General features: G+C 38.5%; 1 protein-coding gene and 1 non-coding gene across 8 annotated transcripts in view; one reads left to right on the top strand and one right to left on the bottom strand.

Moving 5' to 3' along the window:
- Positions 1-59: 59 nt before the first annotated feature.
- Positions 60-25,932, top strand: part of RAD17 (RAD17 checkpoint clamp loader component) — a 33,412-nt gene continuing 7,539 nt past the window's right edge. For 3 of the 7 annotated variants that reach the window (XR_009452660.1, XM_059694401.1, XM_059694407.1), the window contains exons 1-14: positions 447-547; positions 2,682-2,789; positions 4,329-4,583; positions 5,064-5,147; positions 7,334-7,490; positions 12,809-12,945; positions 13,423-13,475; positions 13,560-13,685; positions 13,779-13,848; positions 16,792-16,903; positions 20,770-20,955; positions 22,934-23,019; positions 23,150-23,296; positions 24,908-25,057. Coding sequence is in view for 6 of the 7 variants with exons in the window: in XM_059694401.1 (XP_059550384.1) it covers positions 2,748-2,789; positions 4,329-4,583; positions 5,064-5,147; positions 7,334-7,490; positions 12,809-12,945; positions 13,423-13,475; positions 13,560-13,685; positions 13,779-13,848; positions 16,792-16,903; positions 20,770-20,955; positions 22,934-23,019; positions 23,150-23,296; positions 24,908-25,057 (1,605 nt within the window). In the remaining variant the exon portion in view is untranslated. The other 4 variants (XM_059694402.1, XM_059694403.1, XM_059694406.1 and 1 more) reach the window with 4 other exon arrangements.
- Positions 23,845-23,973, bottom strand: LOC132234003 (small nucleolar RNA SNORA11). The gene has a single exon (XR_009452833.1). It is a non-coding gene; the product is annotated as a small nucleolar RNA SNORA11 (small nucleolar RNA).

Here is a 25,932-nt window from a genome sequence, read left to right as displayed (position 1 = left end):
CTCTGGGCCCCCGCCCTTCGGGCTGTGTCGCGGAAGCGCCGACCGGTCCGGAAGGCCCCGGGAGGCGGGGCCTCGGAGGGACTCGGCGCTGAGCCCTGGTAGGGCCGGGAGGCTGCCCTTCCACCTGGAGTAGAGCCTGCGCTCCTCGCTCCTCGCTCCTCTCCGCCCACGAGGGCATGCAGCTCCCGGCAAGTAAGGCCGCCGCGGCTGCGGCTGCGGTGTGTGTATGTCCTAGGGACGCGCGTCCATCTCTGCCTTCACGCTTTCCCCGGTTCTCATCGCTTCCCTTCCGGACCTGCCCATCCCACTGGGAGATCAGAGGGGTGGGGGTGCGGACCGCTGGCCCGGAGCCGGGGCGCGCGAGCCCGTGTCGGCGCCCCGCCGGTAGCAGCCGGACGTTGCGCGGCCGTCCGAGCTGCTTACCCCCGTGCAGTAGGTAGGGTGGTGGTGGGGCTGCTAGAAACCTTCTCCAAGGTCTCCGCTACCTCTGACGTCTCATTTCAGGAGCGTGGCATCATCAGGGACAGTTACCTGCTTTGGAAAGGAGGTGATGGTCAGTCTTGTTTTCAAAGAACAACTAGCGTCCTGACCGCGGCTACAGTCTGCGCCTTTTATCGCGACCTGCCAACTATACCAGTCTTTGCTCAAATAGGTGTTTTTTCCCCCCACCTATGCACCTCTTTCAAACTCCAAAGCAAAAACCTCTGTAATCGTGAATCATCTGTATGTGTATGTGTGCGATTTGTTTTCTTGTGTGTGGAAGTATTCACACATAATGTGTGCCTTCGGCTATAAAAGAGTCCAATATACCTTCCAATTTATAAGTTTATAGACCTTAAAAAAAACTTTCCTTCTGGCTAACTAAAAATTGGTGGGTTTACTAGTTTGTATAAGTAGTGAAGAATTCTGAAAGGCTGAAAACAGTGCTGCCAAAAAATTTCCTAATGTGTTCAAATAAGTAATACAATTACAGGAAAAATTTACAGTTAGATTTAAAGTCTGTCTAAAGCAGTGGTTCTCAACCTTCCTAATGCCGTGACCCTTTAATACAGTTCCTCATGTTGTGGTGGCCCCCAACCATAAAATTATTTTCGTTGCTACTTCATAACTGTAATTTTGCTACTGTTATGAATTGTAATGTAAATATCTGATCTGCAGGATGTATTTTCATTGTTACAAATTGAACATAATTAAAGCACAGTGATTAATCACAAAAACAATATGTATTATATATGTGTTTTCCGATGGTGTTAGGCGACCCCTGTTAAAGGGTCGTTCGACCCCCAAAGGTGTCGCAACCCACAGGTTGGCGACCCACAGGTTGAGAACCACTGGTCTAAAATGAAAAGTTTGAATTCATTGTATTTTTTTTTAATTTTGGTAGTAAAAAGCTGCAACTGTAATTTTTTTTAAAATATATTTTATTGATTTTTTACAGAGAGGAAGGGAGAGAGATAGAGTTAGAAAAATCGATGAGAGAGAAACATCGATCAGCTGCCTCCTGCACATCTCCCACTGGGGATGTGCCCGCAACCCAGGCACATGCCCCTGACTGGAATCGAACCTGGGACCTCTCAGTCCACAGGCCAACGCTCTATCCACTGAGCCAAACCGGTTTTGGCTGCAACTGTAATTTAAAATGAGGGAAATTTTCATTTTCTGTATAAAAACTGCACAAATAAAATTGCCTAGTTTTTCTTAATGACAAAAGGTCTGTACACACATATATGATTTTTCTGTTTAATTATTGAGTTCATAGGAAATACTTTTTTATTATTATTATTAGTTAAGGTATTACAAATGTGTCCTCATCCCCCCCATTAACCCCCAACCTCCCCGCCCCATATGAAATACTTTTATTGATTTTTTTTTTTTTTAGAAAGAGAGAAAGGGAGAAAAACATCGACTTGTTTCACTTATTTATGCATTCATTGGTTGATTCTTTTAAAAAAAATGTTTTTATTGATTTCAGAGAGGAAGGGAGAGGGAGCTATAGAAACATCAATGATGAGAAAGAATCATAGATTGCTGCCTCCTGCACACCCCCAACTGGGGCTCCTTCTCCAAACCAGGGCATGTGCCTGGTAGGGAATCCAGGTTCTTAGGTCAAGGTTCAACCACTGAGCCACACCGGTAGGGCCATTGGTTGATTCTTTTTTTTTTTTTTTTTAAATATATTTTATTGATTTTTTACAGAGAGGAAGGGAGAGAGATAGAGAGCTAGAAACATCGATGAGAGAGAAACATCGATCAGCTGCCTCCTGCACGTCCCCCACTGGGGATGTGCCCGCAACCCAGGCACATGCCCTTGACCGGAATCGAACCTGGGACCTTTCAGTCCGCAAGCCGACGCTCTATCCACTGAGCCAAACCGGTTTCCGCATTGGTTGATTCTTATATGTGCCCTGAAAGGAATCGAACCCACAACTGTGGCATATGGTGACAACTGAGCTACCTGGCCAGGATGAAATATTTTCCACGTATAACACCATAAATAATTTGGCACAGGTTATTGTCATTAAAATTAAATTTTATTTTAGCATTTTGATACTAGCTTCACCTGTGTTTATACTGTGTTCTCTTTCACTGGTCTTGAGCTTTAACTTTAATATCCTGTTGATTATATCTTATATATTACCTTTCTTACAGTTTGTCTTAATTGATAAATTCCCCCCCCCCAGGTGAATTATACATACTTCAGTGTACTGCCGGTTGTACACTACGGATGGGAGCTATCAAAGTTTATAATGTCAAAAACTTTCCTTAGACAAAAAGTATCTTCCACAAAGGTATGCTACACTGAAATGATCATGTAATAATTGCCCAAAAATAATTACATTTTTTGTACATGTTCTCAGTGATTTATTACTCTATCAATGTGATGGTGCTCAGTATCTGTTGTAATTAGTGATCTAAAAAGTCTAATAAGTTGTGAAACAACTGGACACTGAAAGTACAACCTTAATTTTGAAGAAAAAAAATTATAATCCCAGTCACAAAGAAAAGACTAACCATTCTAGAATGAGAGAGCAGTAGAAGAAAATAAACATATGAGTTGTAGTTGATATTAAAGTTTAACAACAGGCCCTGCCTCTTAGAAATCATATGGTTCAGTGAGCTAGTTCTCAGCAGAGTTAGAAGGTAGAGTAGATGAAGGTCAGACAATATGATACTCATATGCAGAATAGCTATTTTCCTAGTGTTTGGTCTGATTTATCTTTTTAAAAAAATACATTTTTCTTCATTTCAGAAAGGGAGAGAGAGAGAGAGTGAGAGAGAGAGAGAGAATCAATGGTGAGAATCATTGATCAGCTGCCTCCTGCATGCCCCCTCCTGGGGATCGAGCCGCAACCAGGGCACGTGCCCTGACCAGGAATTCAGCCATGACCTCCTGGCTCATAGGTCACTGCTCAACCACTGAGCCATACAGGCCACGCCTGATTTATCTTTGATCTTAAATAAATTATGTTACTTGGCCTTTTCTCCTCTTTTCTTGAGTAAACGGGAGTCCACATGTATGTAAGAAATAAAACTAAAATGTATAACTAACATGTAGATCAGAATTGCTATCAAAAGAATTACTATACTAATAAGAGATACTTTTTTAATGTACTCTGGACTATATATGAAAGTGGCCAAAATTGAAGTAATAGTGGCAGTCTTTTGAAGAGGAGGAAAGGAATCAAGTAGTTATGACTGAAAATTTTCCCAGAGGTTTTCATTTCTTTATCCACTATTGATAATATTCCTAAACCTCTCCCTTTAAAGAGTGAATATATTCATGTCATAATTATAAATTATTTATAGTATCAGGATTCTTAGATTATTATCTTCACAAAGTCTTAAAGATAATAGGGATTATTTTGATGTATGAAATGTTATGTGTTAACCTGGTTAAGGAAGAAGTATTATTCTTCTCACTTTGTACATGGTTAAAGTAATATTTTATTTCTCTGTTTTGTTTTGCTTCTTTTTGATAGGTAATTTAAATATTTAGGTTTCAGCCCTACAAATGAGTTTTAAAAGAATCAGCCTACTCTTTATCCTGGGAAGATTACATTAATAAAAAATTACGTTTGTATTCTGTATACCTTTATATAGTATTCATCATTACCATGGTCAAGTAGACAAGTTATGCATTTGCACTTATTGTAAAGTACAAAAATAACAAATATATATGGAATCAGTTTTATTTAAAGAGCTAACTTGTGAGCTTTTTAAAAAAATGTTACAAATACACAATTTTTTTTTTTTTTACAGAGCGGTTCAATTATAGGGAATAGATGCTAAAAATGTAATAGTATTTACATGATTTCTTTTCTCTTCAGGTAACAGATTGGGTAGATCCATCATTTGATGATTTTTCAGAGAATAGAAGCATCTCTAATACTGCCACATCATTAAGTGTGAATAACTCAAGTCATAGAAGAAAAAACGTGCCTTCCACATTAGAAAGTAGCAGATTTCCAACTAGAAAAAGAGGAGCATTGTCTTCCTCAGAACAGATATATGGCCTAGAAAATTCAAAAGAAAGTCTGTCTGAAAATGAACCATGGGTGGATAAATACAAACCAGAATCTCAGGTACTAAATAGCATGCAAACATAATTTTATTTCAGGAAGGAAAGGGATGTGCATTTTCAGATTATTACTCATAAAGTCTAAATGAATTAGAAAAAAATAATGATTTCCAGGTTTTTTAGATATCCCAAGGCTCAGTATTTTGTCAAATTATTCTGAAGTTGTACCATTGGTAATTTGTCTTAGATTAAATTTAACCCCAACATAGAATTTATCGGATTTTTGTTGTTATTTATTGCCTTCCCAAAATGTATTATAGAATTTTTAAAAATTGTATAACTCCAACCTTCGCCAAATTTTTATATAATGGTATCAGTTAAGATCAGATTTTTTTATAATGATAGAAAAATTAAATGTAGTCAACCTTTTTTATTGCTATATCATGTTAGTTGTGTGCTACTTTTAAAATGTTTAGATTAATCTGTGCTAATGTACCAAAAGTCCTTGAGTTAAAATGTTTTATTTGAAACTTGACATTTTTAGCATGAACTTGCTGTACACAAAAAGAAAATTGAAGAAGTTGAAACATGGTTAAAAGCTGAAGTCTTAGAAAGGCAATCAAAACAGGTAATTAAATAAAAAATATATTTTAAGTATTTAACACCAAATGTTTCTCTGTCTTATAGGTGGCTTTAAGAAGTTAAACTTTTATGATGATTTATTCAAATAAATCCAGATCACTAGCTATAGAAAGCTTTCTGACCTTACTACTTCTGGCCTCACTAAAAGAATCTGAGATTGACTTTTCCCCTGTACTCATACCTCTTTTCCCCTCTTATGTCCTGGCATCAACATAAAGCACAGTAAACCAATTCAGGTGCTAGTATATTTAGCACATAAGATATTCTCACATTGAAGCAAGCAGGCAAATTACATATTAGTTTTGGTACTAAATATAGCCTAAAACAGTCATCATTCATTTATACTGATGTTTTTTGTTTCACTTCCTAATACCACAAATACTCTCAGCCCCCAAGCTAGAATATTCTCTCTCTCTTTGTAAGCTTTTCTTTTTTTTTTTTTCTTTTTTTAAATACATACAATTTTTATTTGTCAATTATACCTCAATAAGTCTTGGAAAATAAGTAAAAACAAAGAAATAAAAAAGTGCTCAGGGAAAAGCCTTTCTGAAGAGGTAACAACTGAGCAGAAATATGAAAGAAAAGAGCAACAAGCTATGCAACGGTCTGAGAAGATAGCATTCACAACATACAGGAATGCTGGGGTCCAACCCCAGCAGGTCCAGGGGTCCCCAAAGGTGTGGACGGAGTCGGCGAAGAAGGAATGACACGGAGACAGCGTTCAGTTGATCAGCAGCCTAGCCAGGATCTCTAGCCAAGTTCTGGTCAGGATCTCCAGCGAAGTTCTGGTTAGGATCTCCAGCCAGGTTCTGTGTCCATGTTCTCTTGCTAGGTTCTCCAGCCAGGTTCTCCAGCCAGGTTCTGTAGCCATGTTCCCTCGCTAGGTTCTCCAGCCAGGTTCTGTCCAGGTTCTCCAGCCAGGTTCAGTCACCAGGTTCTAGTCAGGTTCTCTTGCCATGTTCTATCCAGGTTCTGTAGCCAGGTTCTGTCTCTAGGTTCTCCAGCCAGGTTCTCTCGCTAGGTTCTGTCTCTAGATTCTGTTGTCAGTTTCTGTCCAGGATCTTTTGCCATGTTCAGTCTCTAGGTTCTGTCTCTAGGTTCTGTGTAGGTTCTGTGTCTAGGTTCTGTGTTGTAAGCTTTTCTAATCTAGAAATTCCTCAAACATAAAAATAGAATGGTAGATTAATACATGGATTCGAAGTTTTGTAAGAATATAAGTTGTGTTATTTTATATTGCATCATATCAGAAAATATGTCTGGTTCTGTGGTGTGTTTTTTTGTCTATTGATTTTATTTTATTTTAATATTTTATTGATTTTTAGAGAGAGAGGAAGGAAGAAGGATAGAAAGAGAGAAACATCAATGAGAGAGAAACATCATGATCAGCTGCCTCTTGCATGCCCCCCACTGGGTATTAAGCCTGCAACCCGAGCATGTGCCCTGACCAAGGTTGATGCTCAACCACTGAGTCACTCTGGCCGGGCTGTTTGTGTAATTTTAACACTACACCAAAGATTTAGATACGAAAGCCAAATAGATAAGACCATGATTCAAAAGAGGACTTGTTTCTATTAGAGGCAACTTGAAACATTAACTGCTTCAACTCAAAGTTGAAATTAAAGGAAATAATTTTTTAAATCAGATTTACTGTTTGAGGGAATATTCCTGGGACCTATTATCTCTAGTCTTTCTTTAGAGTCCTATCTTCTAAATATGTTTCTTAGTATACATTTCTTTAAAAATCTGATGTACAAACTGAGGTCTTCCCATTAGAATATTTAGTATTTGTGTAATATTAAAGTATATAATCCAAAGAGTTCTGTATTAAGATTGAATTTTATAAGTTTAGGTAACCTCTAAAAATGTTTGTTTCAGATGTTACCTCCTTAATTTAGTTGAAGTTTAGTTGTTTTAATTTGGCTACTAAAGTAGTCCTTGGGAGGGGCATAAATGCAAAAACTGAAGCATTACCAGAAGCTACACTTAAAGTCCAGGAAATAAATTTATCTTATTTTATCTAAAGCTGGTTTATTGCATCTAGCATTATTGTGAAATATAGTCTGCTTATACTAGATAGTAAATACTTACAGAATTAATTAATATTTAGAAAGAAAATTCAAACATTCTAGCATTTCAGTGAATCTGATTCTTTATGTTTGTGTTTGGTTTTAGGGTGGATCTATTTTATTAATAACAGGGCCTCCTGGGTGTGGAAAAACAACAACTATAAAAATACTTTCAAAGGAGCTTGGTATTCAAGTACAAGAGTGGATTAATCCAGTTTTATCAGACTTCCTAAAAGATGACTTCAAGGAGATATTTAATTATGGTAAGGTTTGCTGTGAAGGTAATGGAAGTACTGGGAAAAGTCTGTGCTAAACAGACATTTGAAACAAACTTCCTAACAGTATATATCCTTAAGATTCCTAAGATCCTTTTTGGTACATGTTTTTGAGAACAAGGTGTATATTGCCTCTCCTAGATTGGCATCTAACCACTACCAACTGCTTTACAAAGTCAGAGTAGCAATCAAATGAAACTATGAGTGCATTTTCTCCCATACTTCCCCATTTACAGAGAGAAGTAATCTCAAGAGAAGGAAAGGAATGGCATCTCCACTAGAGGAGGGTGGGATTCCTTTTTACGTATTTCCTTTTATATATTGTTATGATTTCAGAGAGGAAGGAGGAGGGAGAGAGAGACGAACATTAGTGATGAGAGAGAATCATTGATCGGCTGGCTCCTGCACACCCCACACTCGGGGGATTGTGCCCACAACCCCAGCATGTGCCCTGACTTGGAATCCAACTGTGATCTCTTTCTTGGTTGAGGGCTCAATACCCAGTAGGGGGCATGCAGGAGGCAGCTGATCAATGATTCTCTCTCATCATTGATGTTTTTATCTTCCTCTCCCTTCCTCTCTGAAATCAATAAAAATATACATATTTTTAAAAAGATGTATTAAAAGAACTTGTCTCCAAACAAGAGGAGAGAACTTAAATCATACCTGTGAGAATCAAATCAAATCAAAGCATAAGTCAAAGATTATCTTTGGAATTGGGAAGGAGGCCTTAAGACAAACATCCAAAAATAACGATACCAATTTAAAGATGTGCTACATAATAAATTTACATGTATGTTTAGATACTCCAGCACAATCATTTTTAACGTTCATAGTTTTTCTTATTGTTACTATAACTAAACTAGGGGTAGCGAAATCTCCTAGGCTAGTGGTCGGCAAACTATGGCTCACGAGCCACATGTGGCTCTTTGGCCCCTTGAGTGTGGCTCTTCCACAAAATACCAACTTCTGCTCATGGGCCACGAAGTTTCAATCGCACCGTATGTGCGCGCCCGCACGTGGTATCATGATGACTCTTGTCTTTTTTCTTTTTTTCTTTTTTTTTTATTGATTTTTTTTAATATATATTTTATTGATTTTTCACAGAGAGGAAGGGAGAGAGATAGAGAGAGTTAGAAACATCGATGAGAGAGAAACATCGATCAGCTGCCTCCTGCACATCCCCCACCGGGGATGTGCCCCCAACCCAGGTACATGCCCTTGACCGGAACCGAACCCGGGACCTCCCAGTCCGCAGGCCAACGCTCTATCCACTGAGCCAAACCAGTTTTGGCTGATTTTTTTTTTTTTACAGAGAGGAAGGGAGAGAGATAGTTAGAAACATCGATGAGAGAGAAACATCGATCAGCTGCCTCCTGCACATCTCCTACTGGGGATGTGCCCGCAACCCAGGTACATGCCCTTGACCGGAATCGAACCCGGGACCTTTCGGTCTGCAGGCCGATGCTCTATCCACTGAGCCAAACCGGTTTCGGCTTTTTTTTTTTTTTTTTTTAAATATATATATTTTATTGATTTTTTACAGAGAGGAAGGGAGAGAAATAGTCAGAAACATCGGTGAGAGAGAAACATCGATCAGCTGCCTCCTGCACATCTCCCACCGGGGATGTGCCCGCAACCCAGGTACATGCCCTTGACCGGAATCGAACCCGGGACCTCCCAGTCCGCAGGCCAACGCTCTATCCACTGAGCCAAACCGGCTTCAGCAACTCTTGTCTTTTGAAATGAGTATTCCATCTTAAATTTGAACAGTTTTGCCTAATTAGAAAACAGTCTACAGCCATAACCGGTTTGGCTCAGTGGCTAGAGCATCGGCCCGCGGACTGAAAGGTCCCAGGTTTGATTCCGGTCAACGGCATGTACCTTGGTTGCAGGCACATCCCCAGTGGGAGGTGTGCAGGAGGCAGCTGATCAATGTTTCTCTCTCATCGTTTCTAACTCTCTATCTCTCTCTCCCTTCCTCTCTGTAAAAAATCAATAAAATATATTGAGGAAGGAAGGGAGGAAGGAAGGAAGAAAACAGTCTACAGACAGTCCTTGGGTTATGTCAGACCTGACGTACGTCGTTTTGTGGTTACATAGCCATCTCCCATTATTTATTTAAAAAAATGTTCCATCATTTCGACGTATATACATATATGTGTTATGTTTTTCATTATTTATTTACCACAAGTAAAGGTCAGGAATTGTTATCTTTCTTTTAAATTTTTTTTACTGTTTCACTTCATTACTGTTGTGTATGTGCTTCATGTGAATGATGTAAGTGCTTATGTAGGTGGGTTCCAACTTAGGGCGAAAATTGTGTTAAGTCGCACCGTAGGAATGGATCTCCAACGGTAACCCGAGGACCCACTGTATAGTATTGTGAGCTGTTCTTGCATATGTAAATGTACTCATTAATGTATCTATACTAATAAAAGGGAAAGATGCAAATTGACCGTCTCTCCACGATGCCCACAAGCCATGCCCACCACCTAATCGGGAGTGAGTATGCAAATTAACCTGACAAAGATGGTGGGTTAATTTGCATACGCAGGTGTCAAGTGCCCTCCTAGCCACGCCTGCGGGCTCCTGGGACCTTCATCAGTAGAGAGCAGAGCAGGAGAGTGGGAGGTTTGGAGGACTTGGCAGAGCAGGAGGCCGCTGGACATAGAGCACAGCGAGAGAGAGGGCGGCTTGGAAGGTGTGGCTCCCTCTGTCACCCCAGCTTCCTCATCACAACTGTGGAAACTGACAGCAGGGAGGAGGAAGTCCCACCCCCACAGAATCAGCCAGAATCATTCGTTGGTCAGGCAGCTTTCAGTGGCCTGACAGCCAGGACTCTCATTCACCTGCATCTCAGACCGTGACAGTAGAGAAGTGGGACTATGTCTAAAGAACAACTGTTGATACAACATAGCTCTGCAGCCAAAAGATGCTGGCGTTATCGACAAAATGTCTGAAGAGCAGCGTGCATCTGATCTTGAAAGAAGGTGGCGCCTGCCCTAACCGGTTTGGCTCAGTGGATAGAGCATCGGCCTGGGGACTGAAGGGTCCCAGGTTCGATTCCGGCCAAGGGCATATACCTTGGTTTCGGGCACATCCCCAGTAGGAGGTGTGCAGGAGGCAGCTGATCAATGTTTCTCTCTCATCGATGTTTCTAACTGTCTATCCCCTCTCCCTTCCTCTCTGTAAAAAATCAATAAAATATATTTTAAAAAAAAAAAAGAAAGAAAGAAGGTGGCGCCTGCGACGAATGTATCTGAAGACCAGCTATTGGAAAAACATCACTCTGATGCCAAAAAAACACCAGCGTCATCAACAGAAAATGTCTAAAGACCAACGTACCTTTGAAGTTGAAAGAAGGCAGTGGCTTTGACAAAATATGTCTAGAGAGCAGTCATCAACAAGTTCTACCAGTACTGGTAGGAACTGCCTTCTCAGCACAAATGGAGTACATGAGGATGCAATTCTTGAACATAGTTGTGGTGGAATGACTGTTGGATGTGAATTTTGCCTATCACTAAATTTCTCTGATGAAAAACCATCCAATGGGAAATTTACTCAATGTTGTAGCAAAGGGAAAGTCTGTCAAAATGATATACATTTTCCAAATTACCCAGCATATTTAAAAAGATTAATGACAAATGAAGATTCTGACAGTAAAGATTTCATGGAAAATATTCGTTCCATAAATAGTTCTTTTGCTTTTGCTTCCATGGGTGCAAATATTGCATCGCCATCAGGATATGGGCCATACTGTTTTAGAATACACGGGCAAGTTTATCACCATACTGGAATTTTACATCCTTCGGATGGTGTTTCTCAGAAGTTTGCTCAACTCTATACTTTGGATACAGCTGAAGCTACAAGTAAAAGATTAACAATGCCAGAAAACCAGGGTGCTCAGAAAGACTCGTGATCAACATGAACAACCTCATGCATGAAATAAATGAATTAACAAAATCGTACAAGATGCTACATGAGGTAGAAAAGGAAGCCCAATCTGAAGCAGCAGCAAAAGGTATTGCTCCCAAAGAAGTAACAATGGCAATTAAATATGATCATAACAGTGACCCAGGTGGATATAATTCTCGCCGTGTAACCGAGGTTGCTGTCATACTCAGAAACGAAGATGGAGAACCTCCTTTTGAAAGGGACTTGCTCATTCATTGTAAACCAGATCCCAATAATCCAAATGCCACTAAAATGAAACAAATCAATATCCTGTTTCCTACATTAGATGCAATGACATATCCTATTCTTTTTCCACATGGTAAACAAGGCTGGGGAACAGATATTGCATTAAAACTCAGAGACAACAGTGTAATTGACAATAATACTAGACAAAATGTAAGGACACGAGTTAGTATTATGGGTTTCATCTCTCTGTGTGGGACATTCAATCCTATTTTAAGTACAGGAAAATTAACTCAACAGTTTATCGTGGATTCATATTCAAAAATGGAGGCCAATTGGATAAATTTCATCAAACCAATCTAAGTTGAGAGTTGAAAAATATAGTGGCTTGATGGATTATCTCAAATCTAGATCTGAAAATGACAATGTGCCGATTGGTAAAATGATAATACTTCCGTCATCTTTTCTTTTTTAATATGTTTTATTAATTTTTTTATAGAGAGGAAGGAAGAGGGATAGTGAGTTAGAAACATCGATGAGAGAGCAACATCGGTCAGCTGCCTCCTGCACACTCCCTAACGGGTATGTGCCTGCAACCAAGGGACATGCCCTTGACCGGAATCAAACCTGGGACCCTTGAGTCCACAGGCCGACGCTCTATCCACTGAGCCAAACCAGTTAGGGCCTTCCATCATCTTTTGAGGGTAGTCCCAGAAATATGCAGCAGTGATATCAGGATGCTATGGCAATTGTAACGAATTATGGCAAGCCTGATTTATTCATAACCATGACATGCAACCCCAAATGGGCAGATATTGCAAACAATTTACAAAGCTGTCAAAAAGTTGAAAACAGACCTGACTTGGTAGCCAGAGTTTTTAATATTAAGCTGAATGCTCTTTTAAATGATACCTGTAAATTCCATTTATTTGGCAAAGTAATAGCTAAAATTCATGTCATTGAATTTCAGAAACACGGACTGCCTCACGCTCATATTATTGATATTAGATAGTCCAAATTACGTTCCTCTAATTAATTCCCTTTCAATGTGCACGAATTTCGTGCACCGGGCCACTAGTATGTATATATTATGTACATATGTGTAATATTGATGTATATATATATAAATTGTTGAAAATAAAAGGGTTAAATATGTTTCCTTTCAGAATCAAGCTTCCATATATTTCCCTACCAGTCTCAGATAACAGTTTTTAAAGAGTTTCTACTAAGAGCAACAAAATATAACAAACTACAAATGCTTGGAGATGATCTAAGAACTGATAAGAAAATAATTCTGGTTGAAGTAAGTACAACTTTTGAAATCTGCAGTACCTATAGAGTAAACAGTTGCAAGGTAAATCTCCTGTGATAATGACATTTACTCTTCATAGTATTAATAGTGGTAAAATATAACATAAGGGCTTGATAATAGAAACTTAATAACCTACTTAGTGAACTTGAATAGAGTAGCTATAGGTGAATGGACTTTAAAAATTTTATGGCTTTCGTGTAGAAAAGCAAAATTAATATTTGGAAAATGATGTCTTTGTGAAAATACTATAACTAGTAGTGACCCTAAGAAATTTAATGTAAAAATGGGTTTCCCGTTGGTGGACATTACTGTTGAGGATATCAGCTATTTCATATTCTCTTTCTATAAAAGTTCTGTTTACAGTATGTTGAATAGACAGCATTTTTTCCTGTCTTGGTAAATATAAATCTGAACATAAATTTACATGGGAATAAAACTGAACAAGTATTTATTGTGTAATTTCAATAGGATTTACCTAACCAGTTTTATCGAGATTCTCATACTTTACATGAAGTTCTAAGGTGAGTTTCAGTGAAGTTTTCTAAAATTCCAAATTAAATGGTAAGTGGCTTAAATTTCAACATTGCTATATTTTGTTATTTTAGGAAATATGTACAGATTGGTCGATGTCCTCTAATATTTATAATCTCTGACAGTCTCAGTGGAGATAATAATCAAAGGTTACTGTTTCCCAAAGAAATTCAAGAAGAGTGTGCTATCTCAAACATTAGGTAAGAATTAAATTTCTGTTTAAAATGTTCACATACACATTGTATTTTAAATTAATCATTTAACCATTTTCTTGTTGTATAAAACTTTGACAGTTTCAACCCTGTGGCACCAACAATTATGATGAAATTTCTTAATCGGATAGTGTCAATAGAAGCTAAGAAGGTAAGTTTCTTTAAGAAATGATTAATTTGATTCTAACATTCTAATTATACAAAACCAAACTTAAGTGATATAATGTAAACTTGAGGAGTTGGAGACATATATTTTTATAATTAACAATTTTATTACATTTATAAGGCATGTCATTTTGGAAAATATAGGAAATACTGATTTAAAAGCTCCTTAACGTTTTTATTTTGAAACTTAGCTTTCTCTTTCACATTAGGTCAATTTTCCTTTGTTTTAGTGTTCTAAATTGTGTCTGTAATCAAGAAACAACTGGCATCTAGGTACATTAGTCATCAACAGTACAACTGTACTTTTAGCCGTTGTCACTTTTATTATTGTGGTAAAAAACATAATAAAATTTACCATCACAAATATATTTTTCCAGCTTTATTGAGATATAATTGATATAACATCGCATAAGTTTAAGAAGTAGAATGTGTTGATTTGATACACTTATGTATTGCAGAATGTTTACCACCATAGCATTACCTAACACCTCCATCACATCATGTAATTACCATTTCTTTTTTTGTGGTGAGAACATTTAAAATCTACTCTCATGGCAATTTTCAAATATATAATATAGTATTATAACTATGCCACTGTAACCATTTTTAAGAATACAGTTGAATAGTGTCAGGCATATTAACATGGTTGTAAAGCATCTGTCACTTTTAATGCATCATTTTTTTCTATCTTTCAAATCATGGTAATGTTAAATTGATGGAATTTCTAGCAGCATGGTTCTAGATCTTACATGAAAGATTATTTATTTATTTATTTTTGCACTGCTGGGATCACAGGAATTGTAGGAAATCTCCAAGGAAGGGGTTGTTTTGAATATTAAAATAATGTGGGTACACCAAGGAAGCATAACAAAATGCGGAGACAAAGAAACAGGACAAAATTGTCAATGGAAGAAATAGAGTTCAGAACCACACTTTTAAGGTCTCTCAAGAACTGTTTAGAAGCTGTCGATAAACTTAATGAGATCTACACGAAAACTAATAAGACCCTCGATCTTATATTGGGGAACCAACGAGAAATTAAGCATACACGGACTGAAATAACGAATATTATACAGACGCCCGACAGCAGACCAGAGGAGCGCAAGAATCAAGTCAATGATTTGAAATGCGAGGAAGCAAAAAACATCCAACGGGAAAAGCAAAATGAAAAAAGAATCCAAAAATGTGAGGATAGTGTAAGGAGCCTCTGGGACAGCTTCAAGCGTACCAACATCAGAATTATAGGGGTGCCAGAAGATGAGAGAGAGCAAGATATTGAAAACCTATTTGAAGAAATAATGACAGAAAACTTCCCCCACCTGGTGAAAGAAATGGACTTACAGGTCCAAGAAGCGCGGAGAACCCCAAACAAAAGGAATCCAAAGAGGACCACACCAAGACACATCATCATTAAAATGCCAAGAGCAAAAGATAAAGAGAGAATCTTAAAAACAGCAAGAGAAAGAAACTCAGTTACCTACAAGGGAATACCCATACGACTGTCAGCTGATTTCTCAACAGAAACTTTGCAGGCCAGAAGGGAGTGGCAAGAAATATTCAAAGTGATGGATACCAAGAACCTACAACCAAGATTACTTTATCCAGCAAAGCTATCATTCAGAATTGAAGGTCAGATAAAGAGCTTCACAGATAAGGAAAAGCTAAAGGAGTTCATCACCACCAAACCAGGATTATATGAAATGCTGAAAGGTATCCTTTAAGAAGAGGAAGAGGAAGAAAAAGGTAAAGATACACATTATGAACAACAAATATGCATCTATCAACAAGTGAATCTAAGAATCAAGTGAATTAATAATCTGATGAACAGAATGAACTGTTGATTATAATAGAATCAGGGACATAGAAAGGGAATGGACTGACTATTCTTGGGGGGGAAAGGGGTGTGGGAGATGTGGGAAGAGACTGGACAAAAATCGTGCACCTATGGATGAGGACAGTGGGTGGGGAGTGAGGGCGGAGGGTGGGGCGGGAACTGGGAGGAGGGGAGTTATGGGGGGGAAAAAAAAGGAACAAATGTAATAATCTGAACAATAAAGATTTAATTAAAAAAAAAATAAAACCATGATGAGATAACAAAAATAAAAAAAAAATAAAAAAAAAAATAAAATAAAATAATGTGTATGTGTAGAGCACTTAACTGAATAAATAACTTTTCATAATGAAATATTAGAAACAAACTGAGTCCAACAATAATGAAGCAGTTACACAGTTGAGCTATTATGTCATTAATTAGTGTTTTGAGAATATTTAGTGACATGGGACAATACAATTAAATGCCAAGTTAAAAATAACAAGATATAAACTTATATGATAATGCTAACAGTAGAAATATCTTCAGCCCTTTATATGTGTCAGTCACTATGCAAAGTGTTTACATACGTATCTTATTAAACCTCGTCATAACCATATAAAATTGGTACAGTATTTCTATTTTACAGGTAAGGAAACTGAGCTTTGGGGCAAATAATTTGCATAATATCCCACAACTGTTAAGTATCAGACAGGTTTGAAATTTGTTCTGACTCCAATTTACTGTGCTAAAACAAAACAAGCAATTGTCAGTCACAACAAAATGTACACATATATATAAACATACACATACCAGAAAATAGTACATACAAATGTTAAATGTGATTAGTTCTGTATGGTTGTATTACTTATGATTTTTTTATATCTTTTTAAAAAAAAATCTACATTCTTTACTATGAGCATACTACAAATTATAGTTTTAAGTATTTTATCAAACATTAAGAAATAATAAAAATAATCAATATACTACTTTATCACCTTAATTCAAATTTGAAAGATTCTAATGTACTTCCATTAATTTATAAAAAGAGGGAGTTTTTGGTTGTGTGTTTTATTTTATTTAGGAAACCATTTACGATTTTTAATTTTCTCATTTCAGAATGGAGGAAATATTACCGTCCCTGATAAAACTTCTCTAGAGTTGCTCTGTCAAGGGTGCTCTGGTGACATCAGAAGTGCAGTCAACAGCCTCCAGTTTTCTTCTTCAAAAGGTGACTATGGAAGATACATTCTTACAGCGTTATATAGGTGACTGCTCTCTCGGAGTCGTTCATGAAATGAAATTAGATCAGACTAAACATTTTAACTTGTAATTGATGTATACCTATTCCCACTTACTATTTTTTTATCGAGACGATGTCATAATGTATGTGTATACATGCATGCACAGACCCCTATGAATATGTCATCATATGTATCTGTACATCTGAGACAAAACCTAATTCCTTTATGTGGTTTGCGACTTTACCTTTAAAAGGTAATTTGACTTCCTGGGTGAAAACCTTGGCTCTGCCACTTAGCAGTGACAATCTTACAGGTGACTAAATCTTTCTGTGCCTTTATTTCCTCACCTTTTATATCAAAAACTCTCAAGTTCTGTGAAGAGTAAGCAAAGTAATACTTGTATTTATTCCAGTGCTTGATACATAATAAGGGCTCAATAAATGGCCAGCTGTTAATGAATTTAATAATATTGTGCTCATGTAGGTTTAGTTTTGAACTTCTTTCATAATAATATATATATGATGTGTTTAACAAATTAGTTTCCCTTTACTGATATGTAAAAGGGGTGCACAGCCTTATGGTATTATAGAGATAGCCCCACTAATGGCAATGAGTTACATTTTTACTCCAGTAGTCATATTTTACTGAGCGCAGTCTTTATCAGAAAACATTGAACAAATATTGATGCTTAACATTCAGAAATGACCTTAAAAAATTAAAAGCCATCTTTGGAGCTCTCAAAATCCACCTGAAGTACTAATTTCTACCCATAAGTGTAACATGTTCATCTGGTTTACAACTTTGTTTTTCAAAATAACTGTAGAGAAATAAAATAGGCAGCCTGACACAACTGAAAACAGAATTCTGCTTTCTGTAGAAACTTAAAAGTAAATGGTCTTTAGGTTCACTACTGGAATTATGTGTTAGAAAGACTGAAGTGGGCCACTTTGGGATCCTAACAATCATTTTTAACATTATTGCTCTGAGCTCTGAAATTGTAAAGGGAAGAAAATTAATTTTTTTAGTAGATCAGGAACTGTATTAGCAATTATATTTTTTTAATTTAATTCTCAGATCAGCCTAATGAAAGAAACAGTATTAGTATTCAAACCCATATCTTGTGTTCTTTCTGCTATCCCAGGCTGCTTTTCTTAAATGATATATTTTGAATTTTAAATAATAGAATTATCAGTGAAATTTGAACACAAACATATTCAAAATTGGAGACTGCCCACATCAGTAGAGGTAATAAAGAATAGTTATCAAGCATGGATTACAGAACCAAGCTGCCTGGATTCAAATCACTTACTAAATGATAACCTTGAGCCAGTTCTTTATACCTCATTTCTTCCATCTGTATAATAGTAGTTCTTTTCCTAATAGTAGTTCTTTCCTGATAAGGTTTTTATGAGGATTAAATTAGTTAATAAATATTATGTACCAAGAATAGTACCTTGCACAAAACACTGAGAAATCGAGGTGATATGGGTATGACTATATTAAAGAACTAGAGGCCCAGTGCACAAAAATTTGTGAACTAGGGGGGGTCCCTCAGCCCAGCCTGCGCCCTCTCGCAGTCTGGGAGCCCTCAGGGAATATCCAACTGACAGCTTAGGGCAGCGGTTCTCAACCTGTGGGTTGCGACCCCTTTGGCGGTTGAACAACCCTTTCACAGGGGTTGCCTAAGACCATCCTGCATATTAGATATTTACATTACGATTCATAACAGTAGCAACATTATAGTTATGAAGTAGCAATGAAAATAATTTTATGGTTGGGTCACAACATGAGGAACTGTATTTAAAGGGCCAGAAGGTTGAGAACCACTGGCTTAGGGGAAGCGGGCGTAAGCCGCAGTCTGGCTTCCCTCTGCGGGAGGCAACCCCGGCAGGCCTATCTGGGGATGGTGCTGGGTGGCCCTGCCCCGAATTGCCCTGCTGCTGATGCCACCCGTGGCCTCCCTCTGCGGGAGGCAACCAGGTGGGAGATCAGGGGATGACACCAGCCCCCATCGCCCTGCTGCTGCTGGTTGCCCCTGCCCGCGCCCCCCCCCCATCCCATCGCTGTCCCTTCCCTCTGCCTGCTGGCATGCGCCTTGGCTGGCCTGGTGACACCTGCTTGCCGGGTCCCCTCCCCCCCACACTGACCCGTTGTTCTGCCGTTCAGTCAATTTGCATATTACACTTTTATTATATAGGATGTGTCATCTGTGTACCTGAAAATTTGAAATGTGTCATGAAATACTTTAGATGACATTTAATCTGTTTTAATAGTTTAGTAACTCAAAGAGGACTCTGACTCAGTTCAGATATTTTATAATTATTGTTTATTAGAAAAATATTTCTTAATTAGAATCCTATCTAATAAAAGAGAAACATGGTAATTGGCGTACAACCGCTACCCTTCCCATTGGCTAATCAGCGAGATATGCAAATTAACTGCCAGCAAAGATGGTGGCCGGCAGCCAGGCAGCTTGAAACTAACATGGGGCATGCTTGCTTCAGTGACGGAGGACTCCAACGTTCCCTGCCTCCTTGCCTGCCTCTGAGCCTGCAGTTTGAACATTGTAACAAATATAGAAGCTAAACAAAACCCCAGAAACCTGCTTTCAGCTAGCCCGGGATCTCAGAGCTGGAGTTAATACAGAGTTTCGATTATAGAACGCAAACAAACCAGATACCTTCTTTCAGCAGCAGAGGCCTCAGAGCTGGAACCAGAGCTAAAGCTGGCCCAGAATAAAAAAAACAAAAAACGAAAAAGAGCAGTTGGGAGCTTCAGTCAGCCTGCAAACAGCCCTCAGCCCCTAACCCAGACTGGCCAGGCACCCCAGTGGGGACCCCCACCCTGAAGGGTGTGTGACCAGCTGCAAACAGCCATCATCCCCTCACCCAGGCTGGCCAGGCACCCCAGTGGGGACCTCCACCCTGATCCAGGACACCCTTCAGGGCAAACCAGCCGGCCCCCACCTGTGCACCAGGCCTCTATCCTATATAGTAAAAGGGTAATATGCCTCCCAGCACCAGGATCAGCGGAGCTGAGAGGCCTCCCAGCACTGGGATCAGCATGACAGGGGGCAGCGCCCAAACCCCCTGATCGCCCTGCGTCTCTGTGTGTGACAGGGTGCAGTGCCCCAACCCCCCCCCCCTCCACGGGCCCTGCTCTGTGTGTGACGGGGTAGAGCCATAACCTCCCCATCGGCCCTGCCCTGAGTGTGAGAGTGGCGGCGCCCCAACCACCTGATCGGCCCTGCTCTGTGGGTGATAGAGGGCGGCGCCCCAACCCCCTGATCCGCCCTGCCCAGAGTGTGACGGGGCGATGCCCCAACTCCCCTATCAGCCCTACTCTGTGAGTGACAGCGGGGAGCTCCTCAACCCCCTGATCGGCCCTGCCCTGTGCATTACAGGGGGGAGCTCCCCAACCCCCTGATTGGCCCTGCTCTGTGCATGACGGGGTGGCGCCACAACCTCCCCATCGACCCTGCCTTGAGTGTGACTGAGGGTGGCATCGCAACCTCCCAATCTGCCCTGCTCTGTGCATGACAGGGGGCGGCGCCCCAACTCCCCAATCGGTCCTGCTCTGAGCCTGACCAGGGGCTGCACCTAGGGATTGGGCCTGCCCTCTGCCACCCAGGAGCAGGCCTAAGCCAGCAGGTCGTTATCTCCCAAGGGGTACCAGACTGCGAGAGGGCACAGGCAGGGCTGAGGGACCCCCTCTCCAACCCCTCCCCCAGTGCACAAATTTTTGTGCACCGGGCCTCTAGTACTTAGTATAACTGTATCTTAAGTGTTCTCAATTTTAGCTTTCATATTTTATTTTTATTTTAAATATTGTCACTTGGGTGTATCTTATTTAGGAAGAAACAATTCATGCCCAAGGAAAAAAGGAATGTCTTCATTAAAATCAGATGCTGTGCTGTCAAAATCAAGACGAAGAAAAAAATCTGATAAGGTTTTTGAAAATCAAGAGGTCCAAGCTATTGGTGGAAAAGATGTTTCTCTCTTTCTCTTCAGAGCTCTGGGGAAAATACTATATTGCAAAAGTAAGAAAACTTACACATTTTTAAAAGTTTGTTAGGTATTATTCTTACAACTGAAGTAAAATACCAAAAAATTTTAAATATCATGTGTTTGGTTCTTTTATAACAAAGAACTAGGACTAGATCAGATGCTGTTTGGCAAGGCCTATGCAGGAAAAGGTATTTATCCAGATAGAGTATTTTTGGAATATGAGTGGGATTAAACACAAAAACGAAGTACTCCAGGCCATATTAATGTCCGTAAGTCTTTAAAATTACAGTTTACTGAAAGTAAGACATCAGTCCATCTAGACATTTAGTGGCAAGTGTTGGTTGCCCAAGTCCTCTTAGCACTGAACTCTGGCCACCAGGGCCCTAAGCAAATTGCTAGGTAGCTTCAGGTTTCTTTGGATTCTCTTACATTTCTCTGGTCCCTTCACTAGCAGTTTTGTCCCCAACCAGAAATGTTCTTCCTTTCCCTCTTCTTTTTTTTTTTTTTTTAATAATTATTTACCCTCTTTTGTCTTTAATGGCTGCTTCTCAGCCTCTTTACCCCCATTACCCATCTCTAATTGTCTCTTCTTTCAATAAAATCCCAAATTCCTATTCTTTTATGTGGAAAATATCAGTTTTCAGTCTATGATCCTAAAGGAAGAAAATTAAGATTTTTTTTAATGTTTATATTGATTTTAAATATATGTATTTTATATTGATTTCAGAGAGGAAGGGCGAGGGAGGGGGGGAGAGAGAGAGATAGAAACATCAGTGATGAGAATCATTGATTGGCTGCCTCCTGCACGCCCCCTACTGGGGATCAAGCCCGTAACCTGGTCATTGTGCCCTGACCAAGAATCAAACTGTGACCTCCTGGTTCATAGGTCACCGTTCAAGCACTGAGCCACTCTAACCGGGCTGTATTGATTTTAGAGAGAGGGGAAGGGACAGAACAGAGACAGAAAACACCTATCAGCCACCTCTTGCATGCCTCCCACCAGGGATCGAGCCCACAATCTGGACCTGTGCCGTGACAGGGAATCGAACCAGTGACCTCTCGGTGCATGGGATGATGTTCAACCAACAGCCACACCAGCCAGTGGAGATTTATTCTTTTTTATTTTTTTAAATCTATCTGGTGCAATTTTTATAAAACATTTACACAGATTTTTAAAAGAAAAATCATTGCTATAGTTTACAATAGTTTTATATAACAAAAAATAGTTCATGATGAACAATAAAAATGTCTTATGTGTACAGTATCCTCAACATTCTCTGTTTTCCAAATCTCTTGTAAAATAGCTGCAAATAACCGTAAATTGTAAAATGTTGCAAATAATTCACTGAAACCTCATGCTATCACTCCTGTTACTATTTGAGACTGTTTTCCGGTTGCCAAAAACCCTGTTGTTTCAAACTACTGTTTTTTTATCTTCCTATAAAACTCTGTGAATGCCTCTTACGCCTGCTTTCTAGCAATCGTTCTTATCAAAAATTGGGATTTCTAAATGGAAACCTCCGTGCCACCTGAGGAAAATGAAACAGGCATCACTTAGGTGGAAATGAAGACACTCTGTCTCTGGCTCCTCTGGCCTCTGGAGCCTAGTGGCCATTCACTGATTCTTTTCCTTCCACTCTTTTCCTCCTCGACACTCTTTTATAACCTTCTGTATTAGGGAATGGGGTTTCTTCTTCTCTCATGCAGAGAGTATCATCTGCCAAATAGTAAATAAGCTGTAAAGTCCTCTATATTGAGATGAGAATAAAAAGAAGAAAGCAACTCAGAGCTGGAAAGGTGAAATGTGGAGTGCTTTAATTCTAGAAATGCCATAATCTAGATATCAGAATTCTACATTTTTTTAATAGCGAGGCAACTCATAAGCTTCCAGTTATTTTTAACAGTTCAATTAGTATTTTTGCAATTATGTACCTAAAGTGTTGAAAACTTTAAAATAAGAGGTGCTATATAATTATAAAGATGTTTTTTTAATCTGGAAATTTTTTATAGGAGCATCTGTAACAGAAGTAGACTCCCCTCGATTGCCCTCCCATTTATCAGAGTATGAACGGGATACATTACTTGTTCATCCTGAGGTAAAGTGTAAAATCTTTAGTAACACTAAGTACTACTTACAAGACATACATTATTTACATTTGTGGGCATATATATTTGACCACTGCCTTTTTACCAAAATTATGTACGTGTGCTTTTTTTATATTATAGGAAGTGGTAGAAATATCACACATGCCAGGAGAGTTATTTAATTTATATCTTCACCAAAACTACGTAGATTTCTTCATGGAAGTAGATGATCTTGTGAGAGCCAGTGAGTTTCTGAGTTTTGCAGATATCATCAGTGGTGACTGGAATGTAAGACCATTTGACTTAAATGTTTTTGTTTTTTATTATTTCCTCAGAATTGAGAAAAAATTTTACTCTTAATTATTTGACGTGACTTATATAGCTATGAGAAAATTAATTCATCCAACTCAGTGTTTGTAATGAAGCTTCAGCAGTTAACTTGATTTTCCCGATGATAAAATAACACTTAATTTTTTTCTAAAGTTGTTTTCTGGTTATAAAATTAATATATAGAAGTTTTGACAACCATTGAAAAGTGGATAGAAGGAAAATAACTACTTTCTATACTTTCTGCTAGTTTTTTAATGGTTTCCTTTTTATAAATTGAAATTATTCACTATAAAATTTGCACTTTTTTCTTAACTTTTTAAAAACATATATCTTTATTGATTTCAGAGAGGAAGGGAGAGGGAGAGAAGACAGAAACATCAATGATGAGAAAGAACAATTGATCGGCTGCCCCCTGCATGCATGCCCCACATTGGGGATCAAACCTGCAACCTGGTTAACACTGTTTTTTGGTGTTTTGTTTTGTTTTTGTTTTTGTTGTTTTTTTAATGTATAGGGCGTAATGTCACAGGAAGGCCATAGCATCCTGCCACCCGTGAGGAGTAAGCCCAAGTTGCTGTTGGATGTGTTATACACAGAGGAGCCATTCTTCAGGCGCTCTGCTCTCTCCACACCCAATTTTTGTTTTTGTTTTTAAATATATTTTTATTGATTTCAGAGAAGAAGGGAGGAGAGAGAGATAGGAACATCAATGATGAGAGAGAATCATTGATCGGAGGCCGGGCCCACAACCCAGGCATGTGCCCCTGGTCAGAATCTAACCCAGGACCCTTTAGTCTGCAGGCCGACGCTCTATCCACTGTGCCAAACCGACCAGGGCAACACTGTTTTGATATGTTAATATTTCTCTGTGTTTTATTTTTTTTTTATTTTATTTTATTTTTTTTTCTCTGTGTTTTAAATGTTGAAATAGCATTAATAATTTTAAAAGTAGGAAAGATAAAATAAAAACATTTTTTATATAGTGTATCATATTTAGTTTCATTATTCAGCAATTGTATTTGCTTAATTTTTTATACTTTTTTATTTTGAAATTTTCCAATCTATAGACAAATGGAAAGAATAGTACAGTGAGTATCTGTGTACCTTTAACTGTTGCTTACCAGTTTTTCACATTTTGCTACATTTGCTTAACCTCTGTGTATTTACAGACTTATTTTAGCTGAATAATTGGAAAGTAATTGTAAACATCATGATACTTAATACTTAAGCATCCATAATAACATTACTCTGTTACAAACAAGCATAATAGCCTCCCACCTTAGAAAATTAACATACTGTCCTTATTTTGATTTCCCCAGTTGTCTGAAAAATGTACTTAAAGTCATTTTTCCCATTCTCATCCAAGATCCAATCAGAGTTTACACATAGCATTTGAGTGTTATTTCTTAGTTGGATTTGTCTTAAATAATCTTGTAGCATATTATTTTTAGGCCTGCAATGATGTTGAAAAAGGCTAAATATGGTTAGTCCTTTTTTGGTGTCAGAAATACCATTAGTACTATTTTATAAATCTCATATTTTCTTTCTTTCACATCCTTTCTTTTTTAGACCCGCTCTTTACTCAGGGAATATAGTACGTCAATAGCTACAAGAGGCGTGATACATTCCAACAAAGCCCGAGGATTTGCTCATTGCCAAGGAGGAGGATCAAGTTTTCGGCCATTGCATAAACCCCAATGGTTTTTAATAAATAAAAAGGTAAAAAAAAAAAAAAAGGAATTGTACACTTTCCATAGGTGAACTTTATGGCATGTGAATTACATGTCAATAAAGTTTTTGTGTTTTTTTGGCGGAGTTGATTCTCACCAGAGGATATTTTTTCCATTGCTTTTCAGAGTGGGAAGGATGGAGGGGGCGGGGGACATCAATGTGAGAGAAACATCAACTGGTTGCCTCCTGCATGCGCCCCGGTGCAAGGCAGGGAGTGAACGTGCAACCCAAAGCATATGCTGTTAACTGGAAATTGAACCCACGACCTGTTGGTGCATGGGTTGACACTCACACAACCGAGCCACACTGGCAAGGGCAAGTTGGGTTTCATGTTGTTTTAAAAAAGAAAAATGATATTTCATTCTTAGTAAGAAATAGTTGCTAGGCCCGGCCCACAATTTTCATTAAATTATGACACAACATAAAAAAAAAAACAACAAAAAAAACAATTTTCTTACGTGCTTAGTCATTTTTTTAGGGAAAAATCACTCAGTTTGAAAGCCCGTACCTATTTTGTAAGTTGACTTATTGGAATCAAAGTATAATTATATTTTAGCGTTAATTGAAAATAAATCCTGGCTTTGCCTCTAACCACCTAGATAAATTATTTCACCTAACAACTAATAAGTATGTATACTTAGTTTACCCAGCTATAAAAGAAGAGGATTGAATTAAAGGTAAAAAAACATGTGGCCCACAAGTTGAATGTAACTCGCATAGATATTTTCAGTGAATCGCCCATCTTTAAAAATTAGTATAATAATTAAAATTTGGACATGGATTTCTGGCTTCAAAATTTCTAGAATCTCCTGGGGGGAGGAAAGGAAAAGTAAGGCAACACTGGCCCATTTTTAAAAATACAT

This window comes from Myotis daubentonii, chromosome 4 (genome assembly GCF_963259705.1).
Source record: "Myotis daubentonii chromosome 4, mMyoDau2.1, whole genome shotgun sequence".
Lineage (NCBI taxonomy): Eukaryota > Metazoa > Chordata > Mammalia > Chiroptera > Vespertilionidae > Myotis > Myotis daubentonii.
The sequence above is the reverse complement of the archived record's forward strand: the minus strand, read 5'-3'. Positions and strand labels throughout refer to the sequence as shown.